The sequence below is a fragment of the Salvelinus namaycush genome, chromosome 3, assembly GCF_016432855.1.
Source record: "Salvelinus namaycush isolate Seneca chromosome 3, SaNama_1.0, whole genome shotgun sequence".
Taxonomy (NCBI): domain Eukaryota; kingdom Metazoa; phylum Chordata; class Actinopteri; order Salmoniformes; family Salmonidae; genus Salvelinus; species Salvelinus namaycush.
Window position 1 is genome coordinate 8,694,222 of NC_052309.1, and position 18,885 is coordinate 8,713,106.

The 18,885-nt window shown below is 45.1% G+C and overlaps 1 protein-coding gene across 1 annotated transcript; it reads right to left on the minus strand.

Annotated features, from left to right (window-relative positions):
• On the minus strand, positions 1-16,867 carry LOC120044901 (asparagine--tRNA ligase, cytoplasmic). The gene is made up of 13 exons (XM_038989629.1): positions 16,808-16,867; positions 16,614-16,706; positions 16,313-16,402; positions 16,108-16,186; positions 12,454-12,524; positions 12,184-12,270; positions 11,707-11,928; positions 10,111-10,310; positions 9,689-9,824; positions 7,306-7,419; positions 6,493-6,624; positions 5,057-5,188; positions 1-683 (listed from the first exon to the last, which is right to left on the minus strand). The coding sequence occupies exons 2-13, from the start codon at positions 16,641-16,643 to the stop codon at positions 552-554; spliced, it is 1,425 nt and encodes a 474-aa protein (XP_038845557.1). The 5' UTR covers positions 16,644-16,706; positions 16,808-16,867; the 3' UTR covers positions 1-551.
• Positions 16,868-18,885: the final 2,018 nt, after the last annotated feature.

The window sequence follows — 18,885 nt, forward strand, 5'->3', positions numbered from 1 at the left end:
TCTTAGTAGCACATACGGTATACATTTATTGGCAGACATATTGTATTTGCTAAATTGCAAGTTGTCAACAAAAAAAAACATAACATTTCAAACCCTTAAAATTAGCAGATCTGTGTCTCGTATCCTGAAATAATCCTCATCCTAATTGATATATTTCTTAATTCCATTATTTTACTTTTAGGTTGTGAATTGATAGATATTACTGCACTGTTAAAAGTTAGAAACACAAGCATTTCGCTACACCTGTAATAACATCTGCTATACATTTGTATTTGATTAATTAAGTGATGATTAATTAGGTGATCTCGTCTGTGGTTCTCAAGCGTTGTAAGTTGGTCTCCTGCTGTGTAATAGGATGATAGGCTTCGTCCCAAATGGCACCCATGGAGTGCACTACTTTTTTTACCAGATTAATATGAACCCTGGTCAAAAGAAGTGCACTATACAGCGAGAATAAGTTGCCATTTTTAGGACGTAGCCTTGGGTCTGTTGCAGTGCAATCTAGCTGCAGACAGAGGGCCAGGGCAGCAGGGGGCGGGGTAGTTGGTAGTTTAGGGTCGGCAGCGCTGGATGAAGCGAGGGTAGAGACACACGTCTCTGATGTGGTGTCTGTTCAGCAGCCAGGTTAGGAACCTCTCCAGGCCCAGCCCGTAGCCACCATGGGGACAGGTCCCATACTTCCTCTGGAAAACACAACGTTAACATTAGTAACACAACTAAAACCATCCCAAAACTACTCTCAACAGTTTGTGTGAGGGATGTGATCGGACAACAGGGAAAAACAAGAATGTGGCTAGTGGATAGGTCCGTTTCAATGATATACGACTTTGTGAAACTGACCGTGTCGATGATTACCCCGAGAGGCATTCTAAGCAGTGACAAAATCAGACTTGTGAAGCATGCCTCATTGTGTATTTGTAACAGTATAACTTTAAACCGTCCCCTCGCCCCGACACGGGCGCGAACCAGGGACCCTCTGCACACATCAACAACGGTCGCCCACGAAGCATCGCTACCCATCGCTCCACAAAGGCCACGGCCCTTGCAGAGCAAGGGGCAACCCTACTTAAGTCTCAGAGCAAGTGACTTAACTGATTGAAATGCTACTAGCGCGTACCCGCTAACTAGCTAGCCATTTCACATCCGTTACATATTATTTCACTTGAGACGTATTGTGAAAGAGAAACGGTTTTTTAATCAAAGTGTTGATTGTGAAACCAATGGAAACTGTGACCAGTTTTCCTTCAAATCACATGAGAGGCGACGCAATTTACTTTACCCAGGAGGGCGGAGGCGCCAACTAAAACTCTCTCGAATTTGAGTAAACATTGTAGAGGTAAGATAACTAGCTAGCTAGGAATGATAAACATTGTAGAGGTAAGATAACTAGCTAGCTAGGAATGATAAACATTGTAGAGGTAAGATAACTAGCTAGCTAGGAATGATAAACATTGTTGCTGTGGATGACTTTAGCTGTTAGTATAGCTAGCTATCTATTGCCCCGTTACATTTCATTACGCCCCGGTACTGTAATTATTTCGCCACCACGGCCTATTTATTGCCTTACCTCCCTAATCTTACCTCATTTGCACACCCTGTATATATACTTTTCTATTGTGTTATTGACTGTACGTTTGTTTATGTGCAAAATAAAATACTGAACGGACAAGTGTAGTGTTTGTAATGCAAGATGGGGAGCACGTCTCTCATCAGAGATCAAATTTATTTTTGGGAGATAGCAAAATATGACCTTTTCATTCAAGACAGGATAAGGTGATAAAACATTTGTTTAATTACTTCTTCCTCAACTTGTTTCTAACTTTATAGCAAGTCAAGCTTGACTTAATAATTATAAAATAAAAAAACGCCATTACCATCACAATAAACTTAAACGGGAGGCAACAGTCGTGTAATATAAATTGGATTGACAGCCAACATGTATTATTTAACATTACTATTAAAATAGTACTCACTTAAAGGAGTGGGTAATTGTTTACAAGTTGCTAGCTATCCCATTTAGCCATCACCGAAAACCATTTTCTTCCTCTGTGGTTTGGTAACTTCCTGTTCTTTAAAGGACTAATGGGACTGAAGACGACGCTTCTTCTTCTGTGAGGTTATACGGCGGTTGGAATCCCATTTGTTGCATTACCGCCACCTACTAGACTGGAGTACAACTCCCTTACACTTTGCTTGATAGATAAAATGTAATAAATAAATACCCTACCGTCTAACACTACACTCACTCATTTCAAAAGGGTATAAAATCAAATTGATACCACCCTAATCCACTAATTAAATTGATTTATTCCCTACCTCATATCATCCTGAAAGGATGGGACATCACCACTTAACACACCCTGTAACTCTGCTGTCAAGTCTGGCACACCCAAATACCTCTCTGCAGCTGCCACCACAACCTCCATTTTCTGTGACTTACATTCCATCCCTGCAGTACAGTTAATAGCCATTGCTATAAATACAAAAAATCCAATCTTACTGAACCTTATATCACTTTTTGGCTTATCCCTCTGTACTGGGTTATCTCTACTACTCCTCCCCCTTAACCCATCTTCCTCTACTTTCTTCACTGCCTCAGCATATGACAACTTCTGCTCTACTCTAACCCTGGAAACCTCAACCTGCCTCTCTCGCACGGAACATTTCTGATCCCCAGCCCCATGGGCACCCCTACAATTAACACATTCCACTACTTTCCCCAATGCTACACATTCCTTTGTCTCATGCCCTTCTGCACACTTCTCACACCTTGGACCCTCCCTCCTACACACCGATGCCACATGCCCATAAGCTTGACACCTGTAACATCGTAATGTATTCAGCACATACACTCGTACAGGATAACTTATATATCCTAGCTTCACTTTGTCAGGCAAAGACTCAACTTCATAACTCAAAAGAACAGACAATGACTCTTCCGTTTCGCCCCTCTCGCCACCCTGTCTGAGTCGCATCAAACGACGAGCATCATAAACACCGGGAATCTTTCCCCTCAGCTGGTCAACGTTTATATCTACTGCTACCCCAGTTATCACTCCTTTCATTGGTGCCCTTTTCTTGAGAGCGAAACAATTCACTTTTCTTTCCCCCATTTGTGCACAAAATTTGAGAAATAAGTTTTATGTGCGTATGGAAAATTTCTGGGATTTTCTTTTTTCAACTCATGAAACCAACACTTTACATGATACGCTTATATTTTTGTTCAGTGTACAATGACTTAAGACATTTAGTAGAAAGAAAATACATCTACCCTACCATTAAAAAAAATTATATTTTCTATTTTATAATTCTTCAAAGTAGCCACCCTTTGCCTTGATGACAGCTTTGCACACTCTTGGCTTTCTCTCAACCAGCTTCATGAGGAATGATTTTTCAACAGTATTGAAGGAGTTCCCACATATGCTGAGCACTTGTTGGCTGCTTTTCCTTCACTCTGTGGTCCAACTCATCCCAAACCATCTCAATTGGGTTGAGGTCGGGTGATTGTGGAGGCCAGGTCATCTGATGCACCACTCCATCACTCTCCTTCTTGGTCAAATGTCCATTGCTCGTGTTTCTTAGCCCAAGCAAGTCTCTTCTTCTTATTGGTGTCCTTTAGTTCTGGTTTCTTTGCAGCAAATCGAGCATGAAGGGCTGATTTACGCAGTCTACTATGAAATAGTTGATGTTGAGATGAATCTGTTACTTGAACTCTGTGAAGCATTTATTTGGGCTGCATTCTGAGGCTGGTAACTCTAATGAACTTATCCTGTGCAGCAGAGGTAACTCTGGGTCTTCCTTTCCTGTGGCGGTCCTCATGAGAGACAGTTTCATCACAGCGCTTGATGGTTTTTTGCAACTGCACTTGAAGTTGTTAATTGAAATGCATTCTAGGTGACTACCTCATGAAGCTGGTTGAGAGAATTGGTTGGGTTGATGTACATACCTGGTCAGTGCACCAGTATTAGAGGGTTGGGTAGATACCTGGTCAGTGTACCAGTATTAGGGGGTTGGGTAGATGTACATACCTGGTCAGTGTACCAGTATTAGAGGGTTGGGTAGATACCTGGTCAGTGTACCAGTATTAGAGGGTTGGGTAGATGTACATACCTGGTCAGTGTACCAGTATTAGAGGGTTGGGTAGATGTACATACCTGGTCAGTGTACCAGTATTAGAGGGTTGGGTAGATACCTGGTCAGTGTACCAGTAGTAAGGGGTTGGGTAGATGTACATACCTGGTCAGTGTACCAGTATTAGAGGGTTGGGTAGATGTACATACCTGGTCAGTGTACCAGTATTAGAGGGTTGGGTTGATGTACATACCTGGTCAGTGTACCAGTAGTAAGGGGTTGGGTAGATGTACATACCTGGTCAAAGTGTACCAGTATTAGAGGGTTGGGTAGATGTACATACCTGGTCAGTGTACCAGTATTAGAGGGTTGGGTAGATGTACATACCTGGTCAGTGTACCAGTATTAGAGGGTTGGGTAGATGTACATACCTGGTCAGTGTACCAGTATTAGAGGGTTGGGTTGATGTACATACCTGGTCAGTGTACCAGTATTAGAGGGTTGGGTAGATGTACATACCTGGTCAGTGTACCAGTATTAGAGGGTTGGGTAGATGTACATACCTGGTCAGTGTACCAGTATTAGAGGGTTGGGTAGATACCTGGTCAGTGTACCAGTAGTAAGGGGTTGGGTAGATGTACATACCTGGTCAGTGTACCAGTATTAGAGGGTTGGGTAGATGTACATACCTGGTCAGTGTACCAGTATTAGAGGGTTGGGTAGATGTACATACCTGGTCAGTGTACCAGTATTAGAGGGTTGGGTAGATGTACATACCTGGTCAGTGTACCAGTATTAGAGGGTTGGGTAGATACCTGGTCAGTGTACCAGTATTAGAGGGTTGGGTAGATGTACATACCTGGTCAGTGTACCAGTAGTAAGGGGTTGGGTAGATGTACATACCTGGTCAGTGTACCAGTATTAGAGGGTTGGGTAGATACCTGGTCAGTGTACCAGTATTAGAGGGTTGGGTAGATGTACGTACCTGGTCAGTGTACCAGTAGTAAGGGGTTGGGTCAATGCCTTCCCTCTTGTATCCCTCCAGCAGTTCCTCAGCATCCCAGATCCTCATAGACCCTCCTACTATCTCTCCAACATTAGGCATCAGCACATCCACCTGGGGAGAGGAGCAGCAGGGACAACAATAACAGTTATTTCACTGGAGAGAGGAGCAGCAGGGACAACAATAACAGTTATTTCACTGGAGAGAGGAGCAGCAGGGACAACAATGAGTTATTTCACTGGAGAGAGGAGCAGCAGGGACAACAATGAGTTATTTCACTGGAGAGAGGAGCAGCAGGGACAACAATGAGTTATTTCACTGGAGAGAGGAGCAGCAGGGACAACAATAACAGTTATTTCACTGGAGAGAGGAGCAGCAGGGACAACAATAACAGTTATTTCACTGGAGAGAGGAGCAGCAGGGACAACAATAACAGTTATTTCACTGGAGAGAGGAGCAGCAGGGACAACAATGAGTTATTTCACTGGAGAGAGGAGCAGCAGGGACAACAATGAGTTATTTCACTGGAGAGAGGAGCAGCAGGGACAACAATGAGTTATTTCACTGGAGAGAGGAGCAGCAGGGACAACAATAACAGTTATTTCACTGGAGAGAGGAGCAGCAGGGACAACAATGAGTTATTTCACTGGAGAGAGGAGCAGCAGGGACAACAATGAGTTATTTCACTGGAGAGAGGAGCAGCAGGGACAACAATGAGTTATTTCACTGGAGAGAGGAGCAGCAGGGACAACAATAACAGTTATTTCACTGGAGAGAGGAGCAGCAGGGACAACAATAACAGTTATTTCACTGGAGAGAGGAGCAGCAGGGACAACAATAACAGTTATTTCACTGGAGAGAGGAGCAGCAGGGACAACAATAACAGTCATTTCACTGGAGAGAGGAGCAGCAGGGACAACAATGAGTTATTTCACTGGAGAGAGGAGCAGCAGGGACAACAATGAGTTATTTCACTGGAGAGAGGAGCAGCAGGGACAACAATAACAGTCATTTCACTGGAGAGAGGAGCAGCAGGGACAACAATAACAGTCATTTCACTGGAGAGAGGAGCAGCAGGGACAGATGGACGTGTCACCTGTAAAACTGCGAAGGGAGGGTGACTACAAACATGTGTAAAGTAAAGGTAAAGGAAACCCAGAATGTGATTCAGATCTTCTGCTCTGGTGGAAAGGGAACCCGGAGGGACGGGGCGGTTGCCTATGGATCCGCAGCCTTTTCCTATTCAGTATAAACTAAAATGCAAAACTGATTCTAGATCAGAACTCTGAAACATTTTTGAATACAGGCCTTGGAAAAGGGTGATGGTTCGGGTGAGGTAAGCTCTGATGAAGATGCAGTTTTTCAGGTCCGGGGTCACGGTTTCTGTGACGTAAGCTCTCTGCTGGTCAGGGACTCACCGACTCAGTGAGGCGTCGGTCCTCAGGACAGCGCTGCATGTAGAAGGACTTGATCTCAGCAGGGAAGCGACACAGCAGGATGGTCTCACCGATGGCATCAGTCATCAGCCTCTCTGGGGCCTCTGGGATGTCCTGAAACAAAAGGAGAGGGGTTTTATAACATCACAGTAACAGGAGCTGGACAAAGAGAAGGTCCACTGAACAATACATTGATGAGTAGGTAAACAGTTGGCGGCCATTTTCTCCTCCCCCTTCTCTTTACATTTACATTTTACATTTTAGTCATTTAGCAGACGCTCTTATCCAGAGCGACTTACAGTAGAGTGCATACACATTTTATTACATTTTTTACATACTGAGACAAGGATATCCCTACCGGCCAAACCCTCCCTAACCCGGACGACGCTATGCCAATTGTGCGTCGCCCCACGGACCTCCCGGTCGCGGCCGGCTGCGACAGAGCCTGGGCGCGAACCCAGACACTCTGGTGGCGCAGCTAGCACTGCGATGCAGTGCCCTAGACCACTGCGCCACCCGGGAGGCTCTTTGCGTATCTGTGCCAGTCTCCTCAACACAGATTAAACCTAGTGCTAGACTAAGAACCATATTAAAGTAGCAGTAATCCAGGACTAGACACAATCTGTGCCCAGGAAACCAGCACTAAATGTCCTAAAAACACAACCACAGGTTCATGCTAGCCAAAGATTCATTCTGGAGAGAGATAGTGATTAGATGGAGTGATTATAATTGACTGTGGTTCATGCCGACCCTAAACCATTTGTCAAATGTCATTTATTCATAGTCAAAATGTACCTCTCCGAACTCATAGTATGTCCCATCATCCTTTTTGATGTCATGCTCCTTCAGCCAGATGATGGCATCAGAGTAGTTGATCCTCTTGAAGGGCCTCTTGGGGGCCTTGAAGTCCTGGGGAGGTAAAGGACAGACCACATAAATCGGGTTCAGATTTTCACCACCACACTAACGATTTGAGGGAGGCGTTTTGAATGAGGTCAAAAAGAAAATTTGAATCTCAAATATAAATTTTTTTTTTTTTTAGATGAAATCTTTAAGAATACATCTACCTCAGTGATCAAGACCACGGGGGGGGGGGAGAGACTACCTGCATTGACCCTTTATTGCACTGACTCTATGCACACACTGGGCCCCAGCCACACACACACTAGGCCCTACCCACACACTAGGCCCTACCCACACACCCCCTGGGCCCTACCCGCACGCACACTGGGCCCTACCCGCACAACCCCTGGGCCCTACCCGCACGCACACTGGGCCCTACCCGCACGCACACTGGGCCCTACCCGCACGCACACTGGGCCCCAGCCACACACACACTGGGCCCTACCCGCACGCACACTGGGCCCTACCCGCACGCGCACTGGGCCCTACCCGCACGCGCACTGGGCCCTACCCGCACGCGCACTGGGCCCTACCCGCACTGGCCCCTACCCGCACTGGGCCCTAACCGCACGCACACTGGGCCCTACCCGCACTGGGCCCTACCCGCACTGGGCCCTACCCGCACGCACACTGGGCCCTACCCCGCACACTGGCCCTACCCGCACGCACACTGGGCCCTACCCGCACGCACACTGGGCCCTACCCGCACGCACACTGGGCCCTACCCGCACGCACACTGGGCCCTACCCGCACGCACACTGGGCCCTACCCGCACGCACACTGGGCCCTACCCGCACACCCCCTGGGCCCTACCCGCACGCACACTGGGCCCTACCCGCACGCACACTGGGCCCTACCCGCACACCCACTGGGCCCTACCCGCACACCCACTGGGCCCTACCCGCACACCCACTGGGCCCTACCCGCACACACACTGGGCCCTACCCGCACACACACTGGGCCCTACCCACACTGGGCCCTACCCGCACGCACACTGGGCCCTACCCGCACACACACTGGGCCCTACCCGCACGCACACTGGGCCCTACCCGCACACCCCCTGGGCCCTACCCGCACACACACTGGGCCCTACCCGCACGCACACTGGGCCCTACCCGCACACACACTGGGCACTACCCGCACACACACTGGGCCCTATCCGCACGCACACTGGGCCCTACCCGCACTGGGCCCTACCCGCACACACACTGGGCCCTACCCGCACGCACACTAGGCCCTACCCACACACACACTGGGCCCTACCCACACTGGGCCCTACCCGCACCCACACTGGGCCCTACCCGCACTGGGCCCTACCCGCACGCACACTGGGCCCTACCCGCACGCACACTGGGCCCTACCCGCACGCACACTGGGCCCTACCCGCACACACACTGGGCCCTACCCGCACACACACTGGGCCCTACCCACACACTGGGCCCTACACACACACACACACTGGGCCCTACCCGCACGCACACTGGGCCCTACCCGCACGCACACTGGGCCCTACCCGCACGCACACTGGGCCCTACCCGCACGCACACTGGGCCCTACCCGCACGCTGGGCCCTACCCGCACGCACACTGGGCCCTACCCGCACACACACTGGGCCCTACCCGCACACACACTGGGCCCTACCCGCACACACACTGGGCCCTACCCGCACACACACTGGGCCCTACACACACACACACTGGGCCCTACACACACACACACTGGGCCCTACCCGCACACACACTGGGCCCTACCCACACACTGGGCCCTACCCACACACTGGGCCCTACCCACACACTGGGCCCTACCCACACACCCCCGCCCCAACACACACATACTACATACACCCTCGAATACTGACGCCACACACACTTTCACACTCACCACATACGCTGCTGCTACTGTTTATTATCCATCCTGTTGCCTAGTCAATTTATCTTTACCTATATCTACCTCAACTACCTCGTACCCCTGCACATCGACTCGGTACTGTTACTTCCTGTATAAATATCTCATTTTTACTCACTATTGTTTTTCACTGTATTTATTCCTCGTGTCACTATTTATATTTGTTATTATTTCATCTCATCATTAACTTAGGCATTGTTGAAAAAGGACCCGTAAGTATTTCACTGTTAGTCTATACCTGCTATCTACAAAGCATGTGACAAATACCATTTGTGAGAGAGAGAGAGAGCGAGTGAGAGAGAGAGAGAGCGAGTGAGAGAGAGTAAGTGAGAATAGCTGCAAAGAGCTCCTTATAAAACATCAGACGTACAGGGTTGACTTGGTAGAGTAGAGAAGCAGCAGGAGACTTCAGGACTCTGTCCACCACATCACACACCAGATCCTCCAGCCTGCTCAGTAGGTCCTCATAGGTCATGAAGGGGCACTCTGCCTCTATGTGAGTGTACCTACAGAGGAAGGGAGGAACATAGGGTCGGTGGTAAACAAACAGAACTCGAGGATTTCCTGAGAATATCCTGTAGAATGAAGGTATTTGCCATCAGAATACTGTAGGTAAAATAATACATTTGTTCTGGGTCACGTTCATTAGCGAACGCAATTGAAAAACTTTGCATCGGAAAACAAAAAAAGTGAATGTTTCTTATTGTACAAGTTCAGGTATTCCCTCCATGCTATAGTGCAGATTGGGTGCCTTAATGAATACCTCCCATCCATTCCAGTACTACTACTCACTCAGACAGGTGCCTACGGGTGCGGGACTGCTCAGCGCGGTAGGACTGAGCGATACAGAAGGTGTCTCCCAGGGCAGGGATACAGGTCTCCAGGTAGAGCTGAGAGGACTGGGTCAGGAACGCCTCTTCCCCAAAGTAGTTCAGGTTGAACAAGGTGGAACCTCCCTCCACCTGGGTCTGCACCAGGGTGGGTGGGGTGATCTGTGGGAAAACAAAAACACAAACAACAACATAGCTTTAGAATGGCTTTACATTTACAAAAGAGATCATTCTATACATATACACTACCGTTCAAAAGTTTGGGGTCACCTAGAAATGTCCTTGTTTTTGAAAGAAAAGCATTTTTTTTTGGTCCATTAAAATAACATAAAAATGATCTGAAATGCAGTGCAGACATTATTAATGTTGTAAATGACTATTGTAGCTGGAAACGGCAGATTTGTTAATGGAATATTTACATAGGCATACAGAGGCTCATTATCAGCAACCATCAGCAACCAGTTTGTGGGAATGTGAAATTAATGTAGGAGAATATAACACATTAGATCTGGTAAAATATACATGTTTTTTTCTTTTTGTATTTTTTTGTACCATCATCTTTGAAATGCAAGAGAAAGGCCATAATCTGATTTAGGACTCAAGGCTCAATTTAGGTTTTGGCCACTAGATGGCAGCAGTATGTGCAAAGTTTTAGACTGATCCAATGAACCATTGCATTTCTGTTCAACATGTTATATCAAGTCTGCCTAATTGGTCAATATATACATTTTGAAGTACATAATTGTGCACTCTCAAACAATAGCATGGTATGTTTTCTTTATGTAATACATGTATCACTAGCCACTTTAAACTATGCACTTTTATGTTTATATACCCTACATTACTCATCTCATATGTATATACTGTACTCTATACCATCTACTGCATCTTGCCTATGCCGTTCTGTACCATCACTCATTCATATATCTTTATGTACATATTCTTTATCCCTTTACACTTGTGTGTATAAGGTAGTAGTTGTGGAATTGTTAGGTTAGATTACTCATTGGTTATTACTGCATTGTCGGAACTAGAAGCACAAGCATTTCGCTACACTCGCATTAACATCTGCTAACCATGTGTATGTGACAAATAAAATTTGATTTGATTTTCAGTGTAATAGCTACTGTAAATTGGACAGTGCAGTTAGATTAACAAGAATTTAAGCTTTCTGCCAATATCAGATATGTCTATGTCCTGGGAAATTTTCTTGTTACTTACAACGTCATGCTAATCGCATTAGCGCACGTTAGCTCAACCGTCCCGAGGGTGGGACACCGATCTGTAGAGATCCTTAAGACGATATATGATTAAATAAGTCACAAAGATGTTTAAACATGCACAAGGATGACAATATAGAATTATTCACGATTCAAACCTAATCTATAAAATCAGCAATAGCAATAAGAACCCAAAGACAGCAGGTGATGGACATTACAGTATATATATATACTATAAAAAGAGATCAGAAACATGGAAAGATTGTGATGTACCCACATGTTAAATAGAATCTCCATCCTGTTGTATCTGTGTGGATAGGTACTACTTTTTACTGTACCTCATGGTATCCGCGGTTGAAGAAGTGGTCCCTGAAGCACTGTGTGACAGTGGAGCGGACCCGGAGGATCTTGGACACGTTCTCCCCACGGATCATCATGTGTCTGTTGTTGAGCTGAACGTCCACATCGGACTCCTCATTCAGCAGGTTGTCAGCTCCTCCAGCCGGCGCCAGACCCACCAGCTCCCAGAAGTCACAGGTCAGCTCATGACCTCCAGGGGCCTAGTGGAGGAGGAGAAGACAGGCAAGTCATAACAACGTTATTATAATTCATTAAAATGTAATACTAAATTGGGACCGATTTTCCCCCCCCGGGACACAGTTTAAGCCTAGTCACGGACAACAACAAAAAAATAGATTGGAGATTTTTCATTGAACATGTCAAAGATTAGGCTTAATCTGGGTCTGGGAAACTTGACCATATATGTGTATGCTAAACTTGAAACAATAATGGATATTAATTGGAGGAATGTTTACCTGTTTTCCTTCTGGTACTTCTTTCACTGTCCCATACAGAGCCACTGTGCTTTCAGTGGACAGCACCAAGGCATTGTAGCACTGACACTATAAAACGGTGACAAAGGGCCAAAAACATATTAGAAAAGAATAAGAGGAGAATTTTTTAATTTTTTAATTTAAAAGTGGTGCCATAAAAAAAAGTATATCATAACATTTTGATCGTATTTAAAAAAAAATTAAACAGAATTGAGTTTTAAAAAGAGAGCAAAAAAAAAGAAAAAAAAGTACCAATTTATCGTTGAGAACACACTGCAGGAAACCAGTTCCATCTCTCAGCACGATGAACAGCAGGTTCTTTCCTAGCAAGAGAATAGCACACACGCTATAAGCCTCTCTCATTCATGCAAAGAACTCTAAAATATATTTGGGAAAAAATACAAATATGAGGGATTGTGGAAGTGATGCAGACAATTACATTGATGGAAGCTACAACCTGCAATATTTAAGCTGATATTATATTTTAGCGCCAGTCTGCACGTTTAAACTAAAACAATGTAACTAATAATGGCATCTTTATGCTTTCGTTAATAAAATAATGATAAAAATACTCTTTCAAAATGCTGATGTTTATTTAGCTATGGATCCATAACGAATTACTATGGGAATAAATATCACTGAATTACAGAATGATTGGAAAAAAGTTCTCTAATGAAGGTAAACAAATTGTCGCCTACTGGAAAATACTCTTTCAAACACACACGGTCACGTTGTACAGCGCCTTTATGACTAGTAGCAGCTAGCTGGACAATAGACTTGCCTAGAAGGAGGGTAGGGGGAGAATTCTATCGTCAAATGTATTTCTTAGTTAGGTTGGCTGTAACACAACCGGCCGTGATTGGTTGCAATTTCAGTTTAACATTAAGAAATGTTATGCTCTTAGTGTAACCTTTATTTAACTAAGCAAGTCAGTTAATAAGAACAAATTCTTATTTACAAGGACAGCCTACTCCTTCCTCCCCGGCAGGGAATTGAACCCCGGTCTCCCGCGTGCCCGCACAACACAGGGATTCTTTAGCTAAATAGCCCAGTACTGTAGCCTACTCCTGACCGGCACGTTGGTTGTACAGCGACATATTTTCCCGTTCCATCCTAATGGAAACCCAGAGGGTTTTTCATTTTCCTTGGAATAGAAACACCATAATATTAATCTAATTAATTAAGCAAAATTTCTTTAAAAAAAATCAGTCCCATATACAATGTTCTTACAAAAAAAGGTTTTAAATTCTCTAGTACAGCCACTATTGAAGGCTATCAAATGCCTCTCAAAGATGCCCTCTGGTGGTTAAACTAGCACTAACTAGCATTAATGGTACCAGTGGTTGGCACTTAAATAACGTGCCATAGAATTTTGCGGCACCATGCAAGCTGTGCCGCAGTACGCTGCAACTTTTAAAGGAAGAACCACTGTACCTAATTGGTTCCTCGAGATAACGTTACCTCATCTGATGTTGTAACGTTAGCTAGCTAGCAGTCTGACTAACTTTGTTAGCCAGCTAATTTTCACACCATAAACTCAATTAATGTGTCTCAAAATTTCTCTGGCTAGCTCTAACGGATAACTCAATCCAGCTACTGTAGCAAGATAACAGTACTTAACATTGCTAACAATTCTTGTCCCACCACACTTACTCTCTCAACTCAAACTTTCCAAATGCCAGTTTTTCCAGTTACAGCTCATGAAGTACGCTTCATCATCAAATCAAAGCTGCCTTTCCACTCTGCGCTGACTTCCAGAGCGCGGCGCTGATGCTGTAACTAGCAAGTTGGTTGTCTCTTCAGTCGCGTGCTGCATTCTGTTAGGTGAATGACTGGCGGAGCGCAGGCTCGAGCCTTGGCTACAGACATAATTGCTTCAAACATGTATCACTGGTTCGCTTACAGCCATTAGTGACCCAAACGCGGATATTAGAACCCCCCCCCCCCCCCCCCAAAAAAACAGAATCAAGTACTTTAACTATTTGGCGAATTTCGCCAAAAGGTAACTGGTTTGCCTCTCTGTGTTAAGCTAAAAATAAATATTCAAATGTTACATTTTGTTGCCTGTTTTGCATGTTATTTCGACATTAATACGTGTCACATATCAGTTTGCAAACAATGTAAAACATTTTTATAATTCAGTTAAAAAAGCTGCATACAAACAAGGTTGCTTTCTTGAGTAAGGCAGCTTAAAAATGCAGGTGTTTCATCCTAGCTCAGTGCTTTCTGTGGTGGTGGGGAAGCCAGGGAAAAATACGAAGCGTAGAGGTTGTAATGTTCTCTAGTGATTGGCTGTGATTGGCTCAGTGTTCTGTCACTCAAGGGGACACTACGACACCGCAAAATCTATGGGGAGAGCTAAAAAATTCAAGCCCCTTGGGTGCTGCCATAGTTACATTAGAAGTGCCCATCCAAGAAGGCTCAAAGGTCATTGGCCACAGATAAAATTACGTCAAATCACATTATATCTACAGTAGCTTTGATTGGACTGATCATGTCAACGTTAGGGCTGTTGCTGTGTCAAATTCCACGTGACCATGGCCTCCCGAGAGGCCCAGCGGTCTAAGGCACTGCTTTGCAGTACTAGAGGCATCACTACAGACCTGGGTTCGATCCCGGGCTGTGTTGCAGCCGGCCGCAACCGGGAGACCCATGAGGCAGCGAACAATTGGCCCAGCATCGTCCGGATTAGGGGAGGGGTTTGGCCGGCCGGGATGTTCTTGTCCCATTGCGCTCTAGCGACTCCTTGTCGCGGGCCGGGCAAATGCCAGTTGTATGGTGTTTCCTCCGACACATTGGTGTGGCTGGCTTCCGGGTTAAGCAAGCAGTGTGTCAAGAAGCAGTGCGGCTTGGCTGGGTCGTGTTTTCGGAAGACGCATTGGCTCTCGACCTTCGCCTCTCCCGAGTCCGTACAAGAGTTGCAGAGATGGGACAAGACTGTAACTACCAATTGGATTTCACGCAATATTGGGGAGAAAAAGGGGTAGGAAAAAAACAACTACTCACCACATGTTATACACTGCAGTGCTAGCTGTAGCTGTAGCTTTCAGTACTACATTCATTCTCTGATCCCTTGATTGGGTGGACAACATGTCAGTTAATGCTGCAAGAGCTCCGATAGGTTGGAGGTGGTCCTCCGGAAGCTGTCATAATTACTGTGTAAGTCTATGGAAGGAAGTGAGAACCATGAACCTCCTAGGTTTTGTATTTAAGTCAATGTACCCAGAGGAGGACGGAAGCTAGCTGTCCTCCGGCTACACCATGTTGCTACCCTACAAAGTGCTGATGAGACTACTGTGAACTTTCATTGAAAAACAGTGTGTTTTAATCAATTATTTGGTGATGTGAAAATATTTAGTTTAAAAATGATAATTTTTAGTATAGTAATTTTAGTATAAAAATGATTTTTTACAAAATGATAGTCCTCCCCTTCCTCCTCTGAGGAGCCTCCACAGAAATGCAGCTGCCAGAACGTCTTATATTAACTGAGAAAAACCACAGTATGTGGTTAAAACTTATTTCCTCGTTTCGGGGTTCATCAGTGAAGGTAACACGTGATGCTTGAGCTGATGCAAGGACGAACAACCGAACGCACAAATGGTTCTGACCAGTGTGCAACAAAAGTAAGCAAGGTTGCTATGGAAATTACCCAAGATGCGCTGTGATTTCGATGCTAAATATCATAACTTAGATTAAAGATTTTTTTTAAATTACGTGCAACTTTTACAAGTTTTGAATCACAGAGTATTCATGTTCATAACATTATGTACACAGTGTTGCAGAAACTTTTCAGTTCTGTTTTCTGGGTCACGGAACACATTTTTGGTGGATAGCTAGCTGTACCCATTGACTTCCAGTCTTTGCTACCTTTATCTTCCTTCATACTGGACTTTCTACAATCCTCACCTTGTTTTCTCATTCGGTGCACCCAGCCAAACACCTTCACTCTCTCCCCCCGGAGAGGCTCCAGCTGATAGATTTTAACCTTTTGGGAAAGTGTTGATTCAATTTCAATATTTAACACAATGGAAAACCAAAAAATTCCACTCTTATTCCAAAGATGAGGAGTTTCTGACAGGATGCTGACTAAAGAGAATATAGTGGATCTGACCGTTTTGGGCTCTGGAAGGCTGGAGTCATTCTCAATGGTGACTTTCTTAGCTCCGTCCAGGTTCTTCTCTCGTCTCTCAGAATCCTCTGCCTTCAAAATCAAGTTGAAAATAATTTACATAAATTGCCGCTTACATACACTACTGCTACCTGTGAGCAGTGAGTATACAAGTTTATGGCCGAGAGACAATAGTGTGTATAATTATAATGGTGCATCCTATTCCCTACATAGTGCACTACTTTTGACCAGAGGTAGCGCACTATATGGGGGGATAGGGTGCCATTTCCGCCTTCCCACGTACCTCCTTTTTGTCTTTGGAGTCGCTCTTCATCTGCTCTCTAGCAAATAACTTTTTCACATTTTTCTTCTGTGTCTTGGAGATCACTGCCCAACGCTAGATTAATAGGAGAAACAAAAATCAGTAAGTGAAACGAAAATGAAAAAATGTGTTTGTGTTTTGACTTGTTTTTTTGATTGCTTGTTGTAACCATCTACCTCTCCTTCCTTCTGAGAATCCACATAGATGGTTGGGAATGGTTCTTTTCCAGCAAATATCAATGCCTGTGAAATCCACATAGCTGTTGTTACAGCACTTAACAGTGATTTATTCCAAGGGGATCGTAGACATATCAATTCTGTTGAATGGGTGTAATAATGAAAAACAAACAGACAACACTGATTCCTCTTACCCTCAATGAGGTCTTGAAAGGCTTCTGTTCTGTGCCATCACCGTCCTGGTCATTTCCCTCTTTGTCAGACACATACAGTTCACCTGGAAAAAAGTGAAAGCACTGTAATACTTGATCTTGCATGCCTGTCATTTCCTCTAAACCTAGCTTGACATGTTCAGTTATCATTCCCGATGCTAAATCCCATATTTGACATCCCACTACGTTGCCTATTTCACCCACTCAAAGGTTGGAGCTACAGTGCATTGGGAAAGTATTCAGACCCCTGGACTTTTCCCACATTTTGTTACGTTACAGCCCTATTCTAGAATTGATTCAATTGTATTCCCTCCTCAATCAACACACAATACCCCATAATGACAAGACAAAAACTTTATTTTTATTTTTTTATGTTTGCACATTATTAAAATATAAAATACTGAAATATCACATTTACATAAGTATTCAGACCCTTTACGAAGCACTTTGTTGAAGCACCTTCGGCAGCCTCCAGTCTTATTGGGTATGATGCTACAAGCTTGGCACACCTGTATTTGGCAAGTTTCTCCCATTCTTCCCTGCAGATCCTCTCAAGCTCTGTTGGATGGGGAGCGTCCCTGCACAGCTATATTCTGGTCTCGCCAGAGATGTACTTAAACTTCTAAAACCCTGTTTTCGCTTTTTGCTTTGTTATTATGCGGTATTGTGTATATATTGATGAGGGGGGGAAATATATTACTCAACTTTAGAATAAGGCTGTAACGTAACAAAATGTGGGAAAAGTCAAGGCGTCTGAATACTTTCCGAACGCACTGTGTGTACACATTGTGGAGTTGAGAATATCAGCTAGGTACAGGTATGACAGAAATGAAAAGGCACTAAAACAAACAAAATGCTTAACTAGCTTTTTTTTAGCTAGTTAGACAGTGAAGATACGGTTGTGCTATCGGTGGGCTCCCGAGTGGCACAGCGGTCTAAGGCTCTGCATCTCAGTGCTAGAGGCGTCCGTCCCTACAGACCCTGATTCGATCCCGGGCTGTATCACAACCGGCCATGATTGGGAGTCGCATAGGGCGGTGCACACTTGGCCCAGCGTCGTCCGGGTTAGGGGAGGGTTTTGGCCAGGGTAGGCCGTCATTGTAAAAAAAAAAATTTGTTTCTTAACTGACTTGCCTAGTGGGTTTCATTACCGTCCACAGTGGGGTTTCATTACCGTCCACAGTGGGGTTTCATTACCGGTGGGGTCTCATTACCGTCATCAGTGGGGTTTCATCACCGTCCACAGTGGGGTTTCATTACCGGTGGGGTTTCATTACCGTCCACAGTGGGGTTTCATTACCGTCCACAGTGGGGTTTCATCACCGTCCACAGTGGGGTTTCATTACCGTCCACAGTGGGGTTTCATTACCGTCCACAGTGGGGTTTCATTACCGTCCACAGTGGGGTTTCATTACCGTCCACAGTGGGGTTTCATTACCGTCCACAGTGGGGTTTCATTACCGTCATCAGTGGGGTTTCATCACCGTCCACAGTGGGGTTTCATTAGCGTCCACAGTGGGGTTTCATTACCGTCATCAGTGGGGTTTCATCACCGTCCACAGTGGGGTTTCATTACCGTCCACAGTGGGTTTCATCACCGTCCACAGTGGGGTTTCATTACCGTCCACAGTGGGGTTTCATTACCGTCCACAGTGGGGTTTCATTACCGTCCACAGTGGGGTTTCATTACCGTCCACAGTGGGATTATTGATGTCACCTTATTGATGTTATATCCACTTCAATCAGTGTAGAGGAAGGGGAGGAGATAGATTAAAGACGGATTTGTAGAGTCCATCCCCCGAGGAATTGAGCCTGTTCTGATGTGTTCCTAATGTTTGGTATACCCAGTGTACATTGTCCTCAATT

What these genes read in the sequence shown, in the direction of transcription:
- LOC120044901 (XM_038989629.1), bottom strand. Translation starts at nt 16,643, where the DNA reads ATGAAGAGCGACTCCAAAGACAAAAAGGAG. An exon ending in AAGTACCAGAAGGAAAACAG is followed by an intron (nt 11,929 to 12,183) that starts GTAAACATTCCT and finishes CTCCTCCACTAG; the next exon opens with GCCCCTGGAGGTCATGAGCT. An exon ending in TCAACCGCGGATACCATGAG is followed by an intron (nt 10,311 to 11,706) that starts GTACAGTAAAAA and finishes GTTTTCCCACAG; the next exon opens with ATCACCCCACCCACCCTGGT.